The sequence below is a fragment of the Epinephelus lanceolatus genome, chromosome 14 (genome assembly GCF_041903045.1).
Source record: "Epinephelus lanceolatus isolate andai-2023 chromosome 14, ASM4190304v1, whole genome shotgun sequence".
Lineage (NCBI taxonomy): Eukaryota > Metazoa > Chordata > Actinopteri > Perciformes > Serranidae > Epinephelus > Epinephelus lanceolatus.
Window position 1 is genome coordinate 19,059,971 of NC_135747.1, and position 20,039 is coordinate 19,080,009.

Here is a 20,039-nt window from a genome sequence, read left to right on the forward strand (position 1 = left end):
CACTGACATGGTAAAGCCGCGATGACAGCCAGTCAATGACAGAAACTGAACATGACAATCACAGAGCGAGTGTTTGTTTTGAATCTGCAATCACATCGATGGCAGACTTTTCAAAAACCAAATAATGAATAGACAGACGCAGCTACAGCACAGAGTGGACAAAAAAGGAAAGTCTAACTCAAAAAATTATAAAAGGGTGACATCCTTCATTTGTATTTGTTGTTTATTTGTGAGCATTTGTCCACCTTAGGTTGCTGTATGAATGATGCGTAGTGAGATGAAGCACTATTCTCACTATCAATATAGGAATAAGTTCTCATGCTGTGCAGACTTGTTTTGAAGTACAGGTTTCACAAAAAGATTTATGGCAGTTGGTCTCGCAAGACTTGAGTTGTTGCAGGAAGTTACCACTGGAGCGAGCTTACAAATGCGACTGTTTGGAGTAGTCATGGCTGAATTTTTACCCGATTTTGACCAACTGGATCTGGATGAGCCATTTGAATTTGATGACCGCCCGTATTTATTTGAACATGGAGTACGTGGATGTACACGGATGCAGAGCTCATTGAAGAGGGACGAGGAGAGAGAGGGAGCAGACAGAGGAAGCGTTTTGACTTGCCACAACAAATATGTCCGACTCCAGCTAAAGGTAAACACAGACATTCATTTCTCCTTTCCGTTATGTTGTCGGATAATTACACTAACAATCCTTATCTGTGTGAAAAAAATGCACTTTTAGTGGACGTATTTTGACGTTGTTTGACGCTGTCTGAGTGCCCTATTATTTAATATAGCACGCGTTCACAAGCTGCAGGCAGGTCAGCCCTAGCTTCATACTGGAGAAATGTCAAATATTGAACATCCTATCACTCATTTAGACAAAAGTAGATCGGAAAATAGGGCCCAGGTTGAAAAACACATTAGTTCCCCTTTAATGTGCGCTTCCTCCTGTACTGCTCTAATATGTGCACTTGGGGCATCCAATGCAAAACTTTTTTTTTTTTTTTTTTTTCTTAGTTGGAGCCGTGCCTCGTTTTCAAACTGTGGTTTGCCTAAAATGAACAATGCAAGCAATACAGTACACAATGACCAGCGCTGAAATTAACCTGCATAGTTGTCCCTCCATTGTGCCATTAGAAAGTGTCGCATTTATCCTGCATGGAAATTCTGACCAATCATGAGCAGCTTTCTTATGCAAGCATTTTATCTGGTCCATTTATAAATACTGCCGTGAGAATTTGAACCAACTCTAGACAATTATACAACTTTGTAACAAAATTAGTCCCTGATTCAGACCAAAGCAAGACAACTCTCTGAAAGCACCCCAAGGTGCTTGGTCTGTTACCCTGCTGCTAATAAGAAGCATCAGCATTCAGTGACGTACTGTCTCTGATGTTTTCAGACATCACCGTTTTTTTGGAAGAAACAGATTTATGAAATTCATCTTTATGCCACTGAGAATTAGACAAGCAGCAGCAGCAAAACACCTGGGGCAAACTGTTAAACATTCAGGCCAGCACGCAATTTATAAATAACATAACATCATCAAGTGCTTTGTAATAACATTAATGTTAATTTGAGTCAGCGTATCAAAAGGAATGTTTCATGGATAATGTCAATGGTCAACCATTTAAATCCTCCTCTAGATGCTTAAGAAAAATCAGCACATTATCCGACATTTTAGTTTCTCCTCTCAAAAAAAACCCAGACAATGAACACTATTTAAGTGAACAAGTGAGTGAGTCCAGCTTCTGAATGATTGGCAGTGCAGTGGAGAGGACTGCTAGCTGAGGTAGCTGAGGTGGAGACATCGAGCACCTCTGTTCAAACAGCCAAAGTTTAGAAATGACACCTGCTGAAGAGTCAGTCTGCTGACTACACACTGCCTTTTCCCCTAACTTTAAGGACTGCATATGAACACAGCAAATAGTGACTACATTCTTATTGCACACTTTATAGAAGCAGTGTCTGCTTTAAATCATTGCACAGTTCAAGTCGCTGAGAAACACATGGCAATTTACATAACCTATAAAGCAAATTAATCCCCAGCACACATACTCAATCAGACATATTCACACTCATCCTGTCCCTTGTTGTCTGCTTGAACAACAGGGTAGAATTCAGACAAGATTTCAAAAAAGTGAACAGTGTCCTATTGGTGTTTGAGCCAGTTTTTACATCTAGATCTTTGCCTGATCTAAGCCATAGCCCGAGGGGATGGAAATGTTGGAGAAAAAGAGAAGAGGACTGTGTTTTGATTATTAATTGGCATTAAAATTCCTTCCACGCCTACTTTAACTTTTAATGAGGTGAAAGTCGACTCTCCCTTCCAGCAGGCTGTAGAGGTTCAGTTTGGAAGGCAAATTGGTAATAAAGGGTATGTAGTCATGTTTAGGCAAGACTGGATATTTCTCTAGCTGACAAAAGGTGAAGCAGAGGTGGAGGCTTGGGCTGGACAATATTTCTAATCAGTGAGGATAGTTAGAGTCCTTCTGAGTTGGTCCCTAATGCAATCATGGGCTTAGGCAATGTGAATTATTTAGTGGAGACAGGCACATAGAGCCCATACAGTATGAGCACTGTACTCATGTATTCACACACTAGCATGCTTGCATGCATAAAAACACAAAGTCATAAATGGTCCCCAGAATAGAAGAAAGCATTGCTCGTTATTTATTTCTGAACAACTTCTAGAACTAAAAGGGCAATCGTAGAGCACAGACCTCTTCCAAGGCTGTATGTCCTATCTCGCAATGTTGACAAAAGTAACAAATCATTTTTGTGATTCAGATCTCTTCCAACTTTAATGCGTTTTGCCTTGGCCCATGCTGCACCGATCAACCAAGTTTAATGAAAAGATTTTTATATAAACCTAATGACATATAAATAAACAAACCAACCCAAACATGACTTCCTTTGCAGAGGTAAAACACCACTAACCATATCTTTTCAAACACTCTAAGATGTTTTTCTCACACACATTTAAAATGTACAATATTTAACAATTTGGAAGATCAGAGTTGGTGATCAAAAAGCAGTTGCAGCACAAATGTAAAAGTAACCCCAATGAGTTTACTTTCTACTATGGCTACAAGATGATGTGACTTGCTTCAGGCACGCTACTGCAAGAGTTAACACTACATAGCCTACACTGCTACCAGAGTTGGGTATGGGTTACTTTAAAAGTAATCAAAGTACCTTATTGCGTTAGTTTTTTTTTTAAAAGTAAGCAGTTACTTTACTGCATTACTCCCTGAGTAAAGTAACTCAAGTGCTTTTAAAGTACTTCCAACGTTACTCCCTGAGAAAAGTAACTCAAGCACTTTTAAAGTACTTTTGAGTATTCTACATTTCCTATTGGGCAATGGACCACAGGGCGCTAAGCCTACATTTTTTTGTCTCCACAATTAAAGTTATGGACCACTTGCCCTTCACTGAGATCCAATTCTCCCATCACAGCCGTCACTTTGACCAGTAGAAACACAGAACGATCTGCTGCCATAGACAACTGTATGACAACAACAGCCCAGCGTTTATAATATTTCCTCTAGGGATGTTACCACACAGAGTAAAAGGGGGAACCCAGTGAGTTACTGCCATTAGCATCAAGCTAGCAAACAATGTTATTTTTTCATAGTGGAGACGGACATAAAGTAATAACATTAACAAATATCGGTGGAGCTTTTACTCACCACAGCTTCAGAGGCTCCCAGCTTCATTTGAAACAAACTACATTATAGACGGTCCGTTACTTATTAATCCCTCTGTGTTTTATATTCTTACTTCATATCCGCTCCCGTTGTCTTTATAAAGTTAACACATCGTGCCGTCATTTCAAACTCAACACTTCCTGGATTTCTTTCAAATTAAAAGCCCCTTATAACCTCGGCTGAGAGAATCCCTCCATTTTCTAAATAGACTTTTATTGTGAAACATTTGTAGGAACTTGGTTGTGCCTGTCCTGCTGGAACATGTCTGGTTGTGTTTAGAAGCTTAGATCTGTGATTTTTTTTACAGTAGATAGTGACACTTTTCTCTCTGTTTACAGTCATTCCCTGACTGCAGTGAAGATGCAGAGACACAGAGATGTGAAGACCCGTAAAGGCTGACCAATCAGAGCAAACTGAACTTTTTTTCTGAAGGAGGCTTAAAGATACAGGTGCTAAAACTGCGTTTCAGAGAGAGGGTGAATCCATGTGTTCCAGCACAGACGGTATGAGGAAAATAAAGGTTTTTTGAACTTGAAAGCACAAAAACATGTTCTAGTGGAAACCTCAAATACAAGTATGAAGCTCACAAGGATTATGTTTGTTTCATATCCTTGCATCGTATAAAGTATGTAGCAAACAACTATGGACATTGCAAAGATTACAGTCATTGATCTCTCTTTCTAAAGGCCTTTTACCTTTTATCCAAAATGTTCTTATAGTCTCCTGTTCTCTGCTTCAGGGTTAGAGAAAGGCCAGGGGATTATCTGACAGAGTTTAAGAGGAAAATGCAGTAGACATAGGGTGTTATAATAATGGCTGCTTTAATGGCTGTTTAAACTTAGTAAATAAGTCTTGTAGTATGTATATGGGAAAAGGGAGCGTGGTTTACCACAAGGGAATTTTGACCAAAAACCTTAGCCCAGTAATTTATTATATGCAACGTACAGAGACAAACACACACACACACACACACACACACACACACACACACAAACACACACTTTTAATTGGCAAAGATCTGTTTCGTATTATTATTTCTCCTTTCTGGTAACAGGTTGTGCTGGTGTTGCCCATTAATATTTCATAAAGCCCACTTATTTTCTGCTTATAAAATCTCAAACATTGCACTATTAAAGATAATCATAAATAACAAAGGCATAAAAAAGCAACACAGCACCCATAAGGCAATGCTGTAAGCAACATATACAGATGGCCCAAGAGCAATATAATTCAGTGAATTGTCTAGGTTACACTTTACATATAAAAAAGGAAGTAACATATGAAAAACTGGGTGGACGATTATTAAAGTGATACATTATGGAAAATACGGTTCCGATTTGCGACCCGGGAAGATCAGGGCCATCGTGGGCAAATGTAGCTAAAGGTATAGGAATACATAAAGTTTAACTGAAAGTGTGTAAACTGTTAGCTTTGTGCAGCACACAGATAAACAAAACTGCTTAAAGAAACTTTTTTAAGAAATTCAGCCCCGTTGTTCCCCAGGCATAAAAAATCCAACTGTTAGCTCTAATAGTCTCACTATCTCTGTCACACAGTGGTATTACAGAGCAATCAATTAGCACCAACCGCCACTGATGGCCCGTTCCGGACTCCAATTTAACATGTGCCTCCTCACGATCCACATTAGGGGCTCACAAATGTGACAATATGAATGTCGTCCTTCAAAAAGAAAGTCCCTCTTGCCCCCTTCGTGGAGCGGTGAAATATTGAGTGTGACACGGGAGTAATTGCATGGGAAGTAATCAATTAGACACACAATTGAAGGAGACCTGAGGTCTGTGGGCTGCCAGGCAAGAGACTCGACTAAATTCTGGTGACGTGCGCTGAACCAATCTTGCCTGCCTCCTGTGGCAGAATTGCTCTTTCTTCTCCTAGTAGTTAGACGGTGAATGGAAGTCTCAGGGATCAGAAGAAGGCGGCAATTTTATGTCCCCCTCTCAGCAGTCCCATGTCTGGGGGAAACACACTGACTCAAATCGTCCCTTTCACCTTGCCCCATCCCATCTCATCCTTTCTCTGCCTCATGTTGAACAGGATACGTTCAGCAGATGATAGTGTGCATTCACAGAGGTTCCCCCATCCAACAATTGCAGTAGGCTTGGGAGAGCGCTGTAGGACTGAGCTCAAACAGGTGTTGCAAACAGCACAAAATGGTACCAACATTGCGTTGCATGCGTTTGTGTGAAAGGCATCAATGTAACAAATCAAGACAGCCAACTAAAATATGACGACAGACACAGAGCCAAGGAAAGAGGGATAAAGAGATGGAAGAAAGACACAAAACGGGGTAGATAAAGAGAGAGCAGATGGGCCATGAAGGAGTGGATAACGCCTTGGCGTAAAACACAGGCTTGTGTACATGCATGCGACGAGAGAGGATCATTCAGCAGATGGGGCCTCAGATTGGATGCTTCATTTTGGACAGACGCAGTGCAGGCGTAGGGTGGTTAGAAAAATGAATCAACAACACAAAACAAATCTGAGAAAAAAAAAAAAGGATACTGGATGAAATGAGGGAAAGGGAGGGGGGCAGTAAAATGCGTTAAATCAGAAAGCTCATCTGTGTTGTGCTCCTTATTGAGGCTGTTATTATTTTGCCAGGGAAGCAGGCTGTAATTACCATGTGAAAGCACAGAAGCTGCCCGGGGTTCATGTGAATCCAGACGGAAGTGCTGAAAATGTTTGCCTAAGCAGGAAGGAAGACACTGCGGGTCAGCGTGCATCAAAATACAGATTAGGAACTTTGAAAATGTCAGGAGGCGGCTCTGTTTAACCTTTTTCTTGCTCGGCTATGGGGAGAAAAGGTAGAAAGAAGTACTTATTTGAAGCTTCTCTTTGCAGCAATCACAAAAAAGCCACCAAAAATGGGCCCAGGGACCAGCTTTTTGTCTTCGGAAGAGAGATGAGTCCTCACAGTGTCACTTTCTAAACATATTTTTGTCCCCACAAAGTAATATCAAACAAACAACGCTACTAAACTTTTCACATATATGCAGAGAGTCTTTTACATTTCTTATTGACTCCCATAAACTCCCTGCACACACACACTATCCCTCAACTTTTCCCGGCTCGACTGTGCCTTATATTTCATATTCATGAGGATAACTTAGCTAAGCTTGATTGAAAGGTGCATCGGAGGGAGTCCTATCCCTGCTCAGCAAGAGGCCTCCTCCACTCTATCCTCCAGTCCCCTCAAATCCAGAGAGTCCATTCACAGCTCGCAGAGAGTGCACCAGAAAAATCAATAAGTGCAATGCTACAATATACTAGCGACAAATTGATTTCATCCTAAGGCAATTTCGACCGGAGCAGAAATGCGGGTGGGTTTCAGCACTGAAGGGGTCTTTTACTGTGCCTTCCCTCGATTAGCCTCTTATGTAGTTAATAAGTTTTATCCTCTTATATATGTTCCTTATGGATCGATCATTTTACACTCTGCCTGGGAGCTGCCGGCACAGGAACGGGTGGACCAATATGACAGCAACATCAAAGGCCTTGTAATGAATGAGACAGCTAGCCTCGGACTCACTAAAGCACTTGAAGGAAGGAAGGAGTTTTGATGTACTGCTTGATGTACAGGAGTGGATCTACCCTGATGGTTTAGGCTTATATCCTTCCTCAGCACTACACTGTAGAATGATGACAACTGCAACAGAACAAACTGGGACACATGTGACTTGTTTCTCTCCCCCCCAGCAAGAGCTTGTTTAGCTGTCAGGACCATCTGTGCAAAAAGCAGTGATGTGATGGACCCTCCAAGACAAGTTTCTTGTTATACTGTGATACAGTAAGTTGGTATTTTGGACCTGATCCCAAACAGCCCCATCTATCCCTGTCTCAAAACCGGCTATCAGTTTGACGTCAATAAGTCTCTGGGGGCAACGACCAATATGGTGAGGGGGAACCTAGAGTAGCCAACAGACATCAAGGCCAAGACTTCTTCTTCTGTCCGTTGACTTTTTTGGCTTATCTCTGTAAACAGATTTCTGCATATGAATAAGATGAATAAATAAAAAAAGCTAGTAAAAAGATGAATTGTCATCAGACGACAGCCATTGGTTCCGAGATTGCATTTCGGGCCATGTGTTCTTCATCTTTTGCTGTCCACGTGGACTGTTAACCTGCCACTCAAACTTGATTGGTCAATACTACAGACGGAAACCAGAATGCTTCGGATACCAAAATCTTGTAATGCTGCCTACTGACTTTGCATTGCAGATATCTGTTTATTGAGATTACATTGGTCTAGTGTGAAATAGACTCAAGGATGATTAGGTCCTATCCAAAACCAGGTCGAGTCTGAAGCCCTGATTCCACCGAGCAGTACGGTACAGTTCAGATCGGTACACTGTTTTCCATTTCCATTATGAAAAGTTGTGGATGGTACCGATGAAACCGTTCTGTACTTCCCATTTTTGGTACCATTTTTGGTATCTGTGTTACCGGTAATGAGGCAATACAGTGAGTGCTGGATGGAGCAGTGAGTGACAACAATGCCACCCACATTTAAGAGTGCTAGTCACGGTGGAAACACTAAAGGCCCGTTTCCACTGCCGGAACTTCGGGGTAATTTTACGGGGCCGGGGCCGTGGGTGCGTGTCTCCACCGCAGGAACCACCCCCGAAGGACAGAGTTCCGGAACTTTTACAGGGGCTAAACAAGTCCCTGCCTCGGAGTAGATACTCAGAACAGCCCCGAAAAACTCCTGGGTGGGGCTTGGGGATTACTTGGTGCTGATTGGATATACTCAAGGCGGGATGTGACGTCAACAGAAAGCGAGAAAATAGCCGGCATTTTTAAAACTCAGCAGGGTGCGCAATGATTACGTCACAACCAGAGCCCGGTAACTTTACAGGAACCTTCCTCCTACTCCGCCCTCTCAGTGGAGACACGGCGGTTGAGAGGGCAGAGCGAGAGGATGTTCCTGTAAAGTTCCTGCCCCCCAAATAGTACCAGGAACGTCTTCAGTGGAAACGGGCCTTAAGTGGACCTAAGGTCTAGGTACCATGTCTGTAGGGTTACTTTTGGAACCCTACTGAAACTGTTTGGAGGAAAAGGCTTAACAGACTCAAAAAGAGAATACTAACACTGGTAACCTCCAATTAATGAGCAGCCACAGGCCAAAAGATTTGTAGCTTCACAGTTTACACTCTACATTGCCTCAAAAGTCAATATTGTTTTCCTGCAATGAAGCAACACATAACCTATGATTGGAAATAAACCCTGAGAAATAGCACAACAGTCTATCTGGACACAATTAGACTGCATGTAATTTGGACCTGATTTGCATCCTGGGTCAAGTCTTCATCACTAGAAACTGAGGGGAGCACTGGAGAGCTCTGTTTGCCATGTTGTAATAACAGTGAAGCCTCCTAAAATAAGACAATCTTCCGAAACAAGACAAATTGCTCCATTTAACACTTTTTTTTAACAAGAAAGTGAGCAGATTCTTTTCAATCGTATCTGTTAGCAAGAATGAAAAATAGTAGGGTGAAATACAAACAGTCAGAGCTATGAAGTAGAGCAGATTCAGGCCATGACTGTTGTGCATAACTTCCCCTCCACTTCATGGCTCGAGGCCACGGATGGCACATCAAACAGCAGCTTCTCACAGAGTCCAGCCCGGGCTCCCTCAGCACTGGCTTCAACTTGGCACCACAATGAAGAGGACCGGCTTGGCAAAAAAAGCTGCTTGTGGTGCTGGACAAACGCAATTCCCTAAGTATGGCGCAACATGCAAGAAAAATACAAGATGGAACATAATGCGCAAGCACATACTTGTGCTGCACATACACTCTTGGATGGCTGTGTCGCTTCCTTCGACTCTGGGGGATCACCAGGAAGGAACAGTTGAAGAGAACAATGAGAGACAATTGAATTATTTAGAAAGAGGGTTTGGAAGCGGCAGAGACACAAGCTCGGTGCTATGCTTCCTCACAAATCTAAATAAATCTTAGTCTCAGAATGAATTGTAATTTCCCAGTGCTTTTGAATTCTGATGACAGTGTCTTTCTCATGTTGCATCAGTGTCAATGTCCTGGACATATTTGTAATCATACTTGTATGTAACATTTATTCATTCATTTGTGTACTATGCTCCCAAAACATCACTGGCTGGAAACAAGCTTCAGTGCACTGTGTGCAACCAGTCCAGTCTGATTGCACTGGGAGCTCATCCCCGTTGAGAAATAAGCAGCAAAAGTAATTTCAAAGCACATTTTACTGACATTCCTCATCATCAAGGACATGCATGGCACTTTGTGAAGCTGCCTAATAAATCATTCAAATCTCATTTATCATTCTTCCCTATGTGTAAAAGATAATAAGCAAAATAATTCATGCAATGATTGCACTGAAGGGCAAGGAAAGAAAAAAACATGGCAGTGTTTGCACCTTGGGACTAAACACAACTGACCAGGGCTTAGTGATAACACACGGACTTAAGGTTATTCAACCAAAACACAAATTGATTCACTGTCTTTTTTCAGTCACTGAAGATTTGCGAGGTTGGATTTAACTTCAAAATGAGTGAGTAACACCTCTGGTCTTGTGTTGCACACATTAGGGCTGGCCCCAGCACGCCCCACTTAGCCCCGTATTAGAAAAAAAAAGCTCTACATCTCTTTTGCAAGTCAAAAGCTTCATTTCTTACTGACCTCAGGGTCAGGGCGCCTGAAGGAAAGCCAGCAGCACAAGGATCCATTGTTCACAAAGAGACAGAGCCACCCACACAGTGTTTTCCTACTTAGAGTACGCTATTTATCAGCAATCACATTCACTGTCTTCTCCAACTTCAGAGGAAACAGGCTTGGGTCAATTGCAGAGTGGGTTGTAAATCAGACGAGAAACACTTTGTGTGTGAGCAGGAGCGATGGCTGGAAATAACAGAGGCGATAACGTCTTTTCACAACACTGCGACTCAGCATCATATCCCTAGTGTGAAAGGGTTAATTGTGATAACGGCACCAGTTGGAAGAAGAAAAGGGAGACTGTCTGCTATGTTTCCATTTTGCATCAAGGTGACAGAAACCAGTAAACAACTACCAGCACACTGGCCAATGTATTAATGCAAATGCACAAAGTACCCTCCAACCAGTGTTTCACCATTATTGTGTTTTGCAAAATATTTTTTGAAAGCACCCCCCTCATTTTCTCAGTGGTACTGGGGATATTTTTACGAGCTTATTGTTAGATCAGTGTGAAACAACACCAGTACCTTTTTGCAAGTCTGCATAGTTTCAAAAGCAGCAGGTAGACAACCTTTCACCAAGCAACTATTGAGTAACACTTGCGACTAAACAAGGGGATCTAATCACTGTTGAATTCAGCTGTAAGACCTTTTTGAAATCATTAACTCTAACGATAGCAATTTGAAACAAGGAAATGAAGTGAGTGAAGTGAATAATGAATTTTCAGGAGAGAGTCTGTGAAGCATTTAAAGCCAAAAAAAAAAAGTCTAAAAATAGCTTTCGAAATATCATTCTGTTTCAATTTGACCATCGCTCTCTGTTCGCAGTTCATTAAGCTCGCATTGATGTGTGGATTGCCTCCATTTGCTGAGACGGCTTCCAAGTCAACAATTATAAAAATCAACATTACATACAAGTTTTGGAGCAGATTGCTTTAGTCATGCTGGGCAATGTGCCTCACTGCATAAGCAAAACCTGGGCCCGTAATAAGCATCTGACAGTTATCAGCTCTTACTAACTCAAACGACTACTTTGACCGCAAAATGATCATTTGTAAATCAATTACTCACCTGGTGTTACATTGAATTCATGAGGAAAACTTAAAAATATCTGCTCACAAACTCTCACACAATTCGTGCAGTATAATCCAAGTCTCATTTATTCAGTCCTATGCTCAGTGCTTCCCAAACACATGCATTTCTCTAAAACATTACAGTTTAAAACACGTCAGTACAAACATTCTCACACACGGATGAGTAGCATGCCCAGGCAAATGAGTGCGTTTGAATTCTGCTCGATGGAAAGCATGAGCAGAGCTCAAATGCACACTACTCCTCTGCGAAACTGTATTAAATAGTAAGGTTTTGGCACAAATGCATGTGTTTGGGAAGTACTGTGCATTCAATTCAATTATACGAGTTGTGTGAGTTTGTCGGTGAATATTTTGATTTAGTTTTGCTGCTGTTAAACGTGGCCTCCGTGTTTTCTTCGTTCACTGTGGAGGTGTGCAAGAAAAACAGTTTTCTTCAATATTCTAATGTAACACAGGGAGAGTAACTGATATACAAATGATCATTTTGTGAGTGAAGTATTCCTTTAAGTTCCTGAATGATACTCATTTGGTCTAAATTTCAGGCTGAGGAGTAAAAGCATCTCATCATCAGCTGTCCTAACCTGTTAGGAGCTCCCAGCAGGTGGTGAATGAAAGGATAAACATGCGCTCACACTCTGGGAGGCGAGGGAGTATGATGTTAAATGTCTGATCTGGATTCATGATGAAGTTGCACCATGATTCACTAACAGGCTACTTCTTTGCTCAAAAGGTACTCATAATTACCAAAATACCCACAACTAGACACAGCACAGAGAAACGTGAGTAACCCGAACATAATTCAACCACTCACCTGTGAGGTTTTTCAGACCCAGCTGGCGCAGGCCGAAGTTCCCATCACGTCTGTAGTTGAGGAAGATCGCGAGGGAGTAGCGATCCTCGTACAGCTTGGTCCCTCGGATGATCCTCAAGTTCTCCAAAGGCAGGTAGTCAAACTGGTTCAGGGCCACCAACACATAGCCTGTCACTTCTCGGATGGACTGTGGACAGAGTCACAGAGGGAGGTGTAAGTGTGGTGTTTTAGCTGTGCCTAATATTGCTGCGTAAATAGAAACGCTTTAGACATTTGTTATGTAAAAGAAAAAAAAGATCAGTTTCTCTCGGTAGATCTGAAATTATGGTTTCAGCAAGTACGCTAGTACAAGGCTATAAGGTAGTTTGTAAAACTGTAGTGCCCGCTAGCAGGCCTTGAGGACGCCATCTTCATGTTTTTTTCAGTGCATGAGTCTGAAGAACTCAGGGTTTAGCCAAGATTGGTTTTTAGCCAACAATGCACCATCATACTAGGGCATGTTGCTATATCTGGTTTCCAATCACATTGTACAACATGCTGATCAAGAGCTTTAGATTCTGCCTACGTTAACCACAATTTTTTACATCTAGACTGATCCTGGTGAACGCTTGTAGGAATCTATTTCAAAGGGAATACTCTACTAAGTCTCTAAATCTACATATTTCAAGCTGTTTTGTGTATTATCAGCAAATGTGTTTTGCTGATAATAGGCTGTTAAAAATGATGCAATTTCAAAGTTACGGTCTGACATCTGTAAGCTGGAGTGAATAAAACTATAAATGCACTGCACATTAGCTCCTCTCAGCTGGGTAATTATGCCTGTGCCTTGCAGAAATCAACATACCCTATGTGGAAAGCTTAAGCCTTAAAATGTGACCCATGTGCTGTCTAGTGTTTTCAAGCTGTTACATCTTGTTCCTGTTCTCCACGCAGTTCTGCTCCTTTAAAACTGCAAAACCAGCCAGAAGTGCACAATTTTTAGTAAAGTGTTGTCCCATTGCAGTTCCTTTTTTTGCTTGTCAATATTCTGTTGTAAGAAGTTGCCACTGGCAATCACTATTTTAGACTTTTAGACTTTTAGACCTTGTTTTTAAAGAAAAATATGTCACTTTAAGCTATGTTTCATTTTACAGTATATGTGTTACTTCACCAGGGTTCCTGTCTACCATACCACCCCCTGCTACAACAACAAGATCCAACAGTTAGATACAGCCCATAGTTTTACACTGTCTCTCATATTTTCTCCCACATTGATTGAAGAACTAGTAAAGCAGTGTTGGGGAAACTACATTGTAGAAAAGACCCCTGCACTCTGTCTAACTTGCAAAAATAACTATGACTAGATCATCATCAGGCAAACAGTTTTGTAACAAAGAGAAGCCATCTTAAGTAGGAGTGGCTGTGAGTTACCCGTGTACAGTAGGGAGACGTCAATACCAAACATCAATGTTAACAATCAATGTTATACATAGAAATAGATGAATCGATAAATAGAATTAGAAAAAAGCTTCATGACAATCTTAAACATACTCCCAAAAAGTTAACATTAGACAACATTAGGTACCAAGGCCGTATCCTATAAACCAGGGGCAATTGCTCTGAGACAACAAGGGAGGCTGAACTTCCCCCAAAATTTCATAGAAGAAATGGTCAAATATGCACTATTGAATTTACATTCAAATAAGAATTTACATTGCATTAAACGTGTGCTAGGATGCGTTTCACATCATGACTATGATGTTCAAACGTCAGCTGTTTATCACCAGTTTTCAAACGCAACCTCCCTGTCATACCTTCTCGTATCAGCACGGTGGACGCGGAGCCTCCAAGCATTCCTATGAGACAACGCTGAGCAAGTTTTTTTCAGGCAGCAAAGCGAGACGGTCATTGGATAAATGCCACAAAATCGTCACTTCCAGGGAGGCTCAGCTTCCCTGGGACCTAATGAAGCAGTAGGCGGGAGAGGAGGCTCGGTCTATGCATAATGATTGGAGGAATTGTCTAAAAGGCTGAACCCCTTTGTGATTGACAGCACTTTGGAAATACACACCGGCATCGTTGCATTTCGAGCTCAGTCCCATGCAGATATTTGCGACTGGAGTCTTCTGACAGAGTGCCGTCCGGAGTTCCTTATTTCCATAAGCGATATAGCTCATTTTCAAACCCATCTGAAAATCTTTGAGGTGTGTTTTGCTGTGGTTCTATGACATGAGTGTGGTTGAAAAACGGCTTCAAATCTAAATGTTCCTTTCATAAGTTACTGCCTCGCTACAATATGACAAATGTTATGTTGTAAACTTAAAGTGAGCTTCCCCTCTTTGAAAGACCAGCAGCTGCCACTGATATAAACTCAGTGGGCTCTTATCAAAAATTCTTAAAAATTAAGGTTGGGTCTAAAAAAATCTTCATGTTAAATGTTAACTAATTGATATTTGGTATGTAGCCTTCCCACTGCATGTGGGTAATGTGACTGATTGCAAACTCAGTCACCAAAACGTTGCAGCAGCATTAAAAACCAAAAATTTTTGCAAGTTAGACAGCGTCTGGGAATCTTTTCTACGAGTTTTAGTCTTGTCCCTCTCCTACACACCTGTGTGTAAAGAGATGTGCAAGGCATTCCTTAATTTTGGGGAAACTACATTAAAATTTTAGTTTACAAAATTATTAGCTAACTTACAATGAAAAGTAGTTAAACTGTATATTAAATACTCTCACAAATGTTTAGCTTGTCAAAGTAAAACTATTTTCAAAAAGTAGTTCAACGACATTCAAACTACACCAAAGGAAATAATTACAATCCGAGTTAAGTGTAGGTGTATAAAGTGTAGAAGTCCATGGTACAATTATTCCAAAAATACATCCGAGGCACTCTGCTGACTGTAGTTAAAAGTCCTTTATTAATACATGGATAAACCAAATAGTTTTGACTAGAGAGATCTTTATCATAATTTCTTTCAATGTGTATTTTGTCTAGTAGGACTACACCAGTGTATCATGTGACCAGTGTCACATGACCCCTACATGAGCTCTTAAATTGCACACCTCTTTCCAATGCATTTCACACCCTCCAGTTGAAACATATTGGTTTATCCATGAAAAGGATTTTTAACGACAGTCAGAGTGCCTCGGATGCAGTTTTGGACTGGCTGCCTGTACCATGGACTTTTACACTGAGTGAGTTGGCCAGTCGTCGTGTGTTTTATATTTATGTGACTATTTGCCCCACCCTCAAAGAGCACCAGATTTTTTTTTATTACTAATTACAAAGTGCTTTAACCCAGTGTAGAACTCTCTATATTCTTCCTCATTAAAGTGTAGGTGTGTTTGATTTAGGGATTAGGACAGGCCAGTCTTCACCTAGGCAGCCTGAGGATGTTTAAAGGAGAGGATATGGAGTAAATGTTGGGGCGGAATCAGGAAAATGCTAAACTTCTATTAATAGCCATATAGTATTTGATCACAGACATCTTGGTCGCAAACCAGAGGGGATTTTAATCGAATAGCAGGGGACTCTCATTAAATGACAACCATGGCCAAGAAGCCGAGGCACTGTGCCAGACTGTATGCAAGAAATGTCAGGAGAATGCAATGAATATGTAGTTTGTAATCAACTACATAAAGATTTGAATGTACTTAAAATGTCACCCAACTACTGCAAGTAACGACTACTATGTATATGTCCCTCAAAATCTTTCTTTACTTAGCCAAAAACTGAACACTTCTACATCTGAAAGTCTCTCCAAAGACCAATGTTGGATTTTATTTTGCTGTACTGTGCAATTTAATTGCTTTGCTCCCTTAGAATTTTAATTTGAGTAACTTAATACCGTCTTGTATCCTTGTACAAGCAATTATAGCAAATATTTACAGGATGTTGCGCAATTAGTTTGATATACAAATTCAGCAACAATATTTCAAGGTTGTTTAAAAAAAATATTTAGTTTTTAGGATCCACGAAAAATTCACAATATTTCTTCTCCAACCCCTCAGCGCTTCTGAATGGTTTATTTTACATTAAAGGTAATTCATTGTATCGCCTTAAGCTTTAAAAGAATGTAGGTAATAGATATAGTTTGCATGCCAAAGGAGGCGTAGAGAGAATGCAGCAGAGAAGGAAAAAAACAACTAACAAACAAAACAAAACAGACGGCGGAAAAAAAGGAAAATCCAGCATAAATCAGATCACTGACAACATTGTTCTTCAAGGTCACTTTCCACAAATTCAATCATGCCAGCGAGTTGAGTTAGAGCATCTGAGTGAGGAAAACTTGCTCTGGGGGTTTGTGACCTCAATGCAAAACTTGGCACAGGGTTCAGCGCCCATGTCCGGGGTCCAGCCTGGGGTGACTGAGCCACAAGGACAGCCATTGCTTCACACTTTAAATGTCATTTAGGAGGGGATATAACGACTGTCGAGACTTTGGCGCGGAGCCACCCAGTTGGAGCTGCTGTTGCGTGAATCAAAGTGACAGGCTGTGTCCTCTTTCTCCCATCCACCATCATGGTGGCTGTCATTAGCAGACAGGCGGTCAGAGGAGTCTTTCCACGCCGGCCCCGCTGATGCTGATAATCAACAAGTCTGTGTGTGAAGTGCTGTTGCAGCTGATGTGCTGAGCTGAAATAAGTCCTAAGGAGGGCCCTGGCAGCGTAGTCATGGCGGCTGACAGCTGTCAGAGAGCATGGCCATCAGCCACCAGTAAGTAAGCCACAGTCACAGCTCCGTCATCATTACCCTGCTGATTACCATTAATAGAAACAGACGGGCTAGAGTCTGGTGAGTCTGTGTGTATTTATGTGAATGAGTGATGAGGAATTTATATTCAGCTTGTGTGTGTGCATGTGTTTATCGGTTTAGAAACGAGTTGGAAAAGAAGATCTGGAGAGCTACATTGTGTAGATACAAAATATTTTAACAGCTGTAGAATCACTGAGGATAACGGTAAACTCTGGGGCGCCGACGCTGATGCATGTCCATGTGTCTATGTATATGTGTGCATGCACAAGTGTAGAATATATCAAGCGTCTGTGATGTGTGTCTGAGTTCTCTGTTGTAGCATCAGTGTGAACATGGAGTTAGACAATCAGGGCCATACTTCACACTGTATTTCACTCGCCAAGAGCTGAGGTCTGTTGGATGACTCAAACTCACCCTGCTGGGGGTTTGAAGGTCTTTTCAACCCTGCTACACAACCAAATCGCTCCAAGTCTATGTAGTCCAGTGACATTACCCTGGGCGCTGTTCCATACCCTTCCCACCTACGATCCAGGTGCTTTTTCCTCCCACCAAAAGGTGGAGGGTGGTACACAGCAGCAAGCGCAATAAACTCAGGCAGACTGAATCTGAGCATACATATACAGTAGCTGATTATTATTTCAGGCCACACACTTCATGTGTGTTTTTTTTTTGCTTTTCTTTTTTTTCCCAGAGCCTGTTTATTACTCCACTCGCACGGTTGCCGGTTTGTTATTTTCAAGCCACCAAATCAATACTTTCCAAAGTGCAGCCTTGCAGAGGGAAATAAAACGAGGGAGAAAGAAGATGGCAGGTACACACGCTTTTCTCCCCACAGATTGTTTGTTCAATAATGAACTGTGTGAAAAAAAAGGGAAACAACTTGTAGTGATTACAGTCCCTTGCTGAGCTAATGGCCAAATCTGCTCTGCGTGGTCACTTTCATTAAACACAGATCAACAAAACAAGCACCCCCACTGCAACACCACGGGTGCAGACCAAGTGCACTGTATGCCCGCTTCTGGGAAACAGGCACCTGGAGAGAAGTCCCTTAAGGAATACGGCTAAAAAGTAATATTCAAAAATGTGTTAATACACAAGAGCCCACATAATGTGATGGAGTGGCAGTGCTGAGTTTGGCACAGGTGCCAACGTAATAGCATATTTCATTTTTAGTGTGTGCGTGCTTGCACTAAATTTATTCCTGAGTCATTTGAATGACCTCCTTTATTTAGCTTAAGTGCAATTAGAGCAGCAAATTACCTGCTAAAGATAACAACATGACACTTTGTTGTCCTGGATTTCTCCCTGTAAAAATAGTTCTATCTTGATACAAGTGTATCGAGCACATGGGAGGACGGATTATGAGACATTAACCCTTGGGCACAGACATGCAAAACATCCTGCCATCTCTTCTACATAGGAGTGAGACACACAGGTTTTGGGCTGGTTTTGCCTCTTTATGTTGTTGTTTTGTGCCGCTTTGTAGCTGTCAGCATCTTTTAATGGTCATTTTGTGTTTCTCTGAGATCACTGTCTCCAATGCGTATATTGTAGTATTGTTTTTTTCTCTCATTTTGGTTGCTTTGTTTTTCTTGTTTTATGTCTTTTTGTAGTTCCTTTGCATCTCTTTGTAGTCATTTTGTGTCTCTCTGTTGTCATCTGATTTCTCTTTGTAGTCGTTTTGTGACTCTGTGGTTACATTGCATGGTTTTTGTTGTTTTGTGTGTCTTTATTAGCTGTCAGTATCTTTTAGTGGTGATTCGTGCACCCTGTTTTGTGTTTCTTTGTAATCGTTTGTGTTTCCCTGAGGTCATTGTTTGTCTCTTAGGGGTATATTTGTGTCTTTTTTGCTTGTTTTTTTATCTCGTTTTGGTTGTTTTGGTTGTCTTTTTTAAATTCCTTTGCATCTCTTTGTAGTCATTTTGTGTCTCTTTGTAGTCATTTTGTGTCTCTTTGTAGTTCATTTGCATGGTTGGCCATGTTAGTAATCTATCCATGGGTACATTTGACAAAGAACCAGCCTCATCTTGCTGTAATCTAAGACATCCAAGACATTTTTTCAATTCCAGTTCAGTGTTTTATGTCAGTTTCTCTCTTGTGGTGAAATAAACACACTTCTTTACCAGATTCAAACAGGAAACAGGAAGGTGCAAATTGATGTTCATTCACAATCCCTTCAATGAATAAGTGCTCTTTTTTTACTGAGATTGCATAAAGAGTGGGATGTTAGACTTATTTAATGCATGTAGACTGAACTGTGTAGCTACCCCCCCCCCCCCCCAACCCACCCCCACCCCAACTCATCCAACCCACACACACACACACACACACACACACACCCTACATGCCTCCCAAGAGATCAATGCACCAGAGTCCCAGTAACAGTGAACAAAAGAGACAGAGAGAGCCAGATTCACTAGATTAACAGGGATTTCTCCCTCCTCCCTCCTTCCCAAGCCTGAGCATTTGTGAACGGAAGTGTGGCAGCGGAACAAACCCCTCACTTGAGTCACCAAGACGTGCGCGGTTTTGGAATCGAGTCCTTCAATCCCCAACTTCTAAAAGAAGAGGAGAGGGAGGGAGGGGGGATGGTGTGCGGGGCAGAGTTAGCAAAGGAGGGAGGCAGAGAGGATAGAGAAGGCAAAAGGAGACGGAGAGGGTGGGACGCACGCTGCAGGAGGAGGAGCTCAGTCAAGTGGATCGGACTGGGTCTACGTTCAATGCATAATTAAAACCACACCTGTTCCAGGTCAGGAAAAGAGACAGAGAGACAGCGAAGGGGTCTGAAGAGGGGTGAAATGTTGGAAGAGGTGATGCAGGGCTGAAAGTGTAATGACACCATTAGCATGTCTGAAGAGACTGAACACACGTTAGCATGATTCCCTCTCATTTCCATACATATTGAGGCGTACCAATGTGCTCCACGGGGCTGCGGTCATTGAAGTCTGATACACAGGAGTGCACTGGGAGGGCTTAAGGT

At 41.6% G+C, this 20,039-nt stretch overlaps 1 protein-coding gene across 2 annotated transcripts in view; it reads right to left on the reverse strand.

The window, feature by feature from the left end:
* Positions 1 to 20,039, reverse strand: part of erbb4b (erb-b2 receptor tyrosine kinase 4b) — a 476,882-nt gene that overhangs the window by 191,737 nt on the left and 265,106 nt on the right. For both annotated transcript variants that reach the window (XM_033616755.2, XM_078174431.1), the window contains exon 3: positions 12,325 to 12,511. In XM_033616755.2, the coding sequence (XP_033472646.2) occupies positions 12,325 to 12,511 (187 nt within the window). The remainder of the gene's footprint in view (positions 1 to 12,324; positions 12,512 to 20,039) is intronic.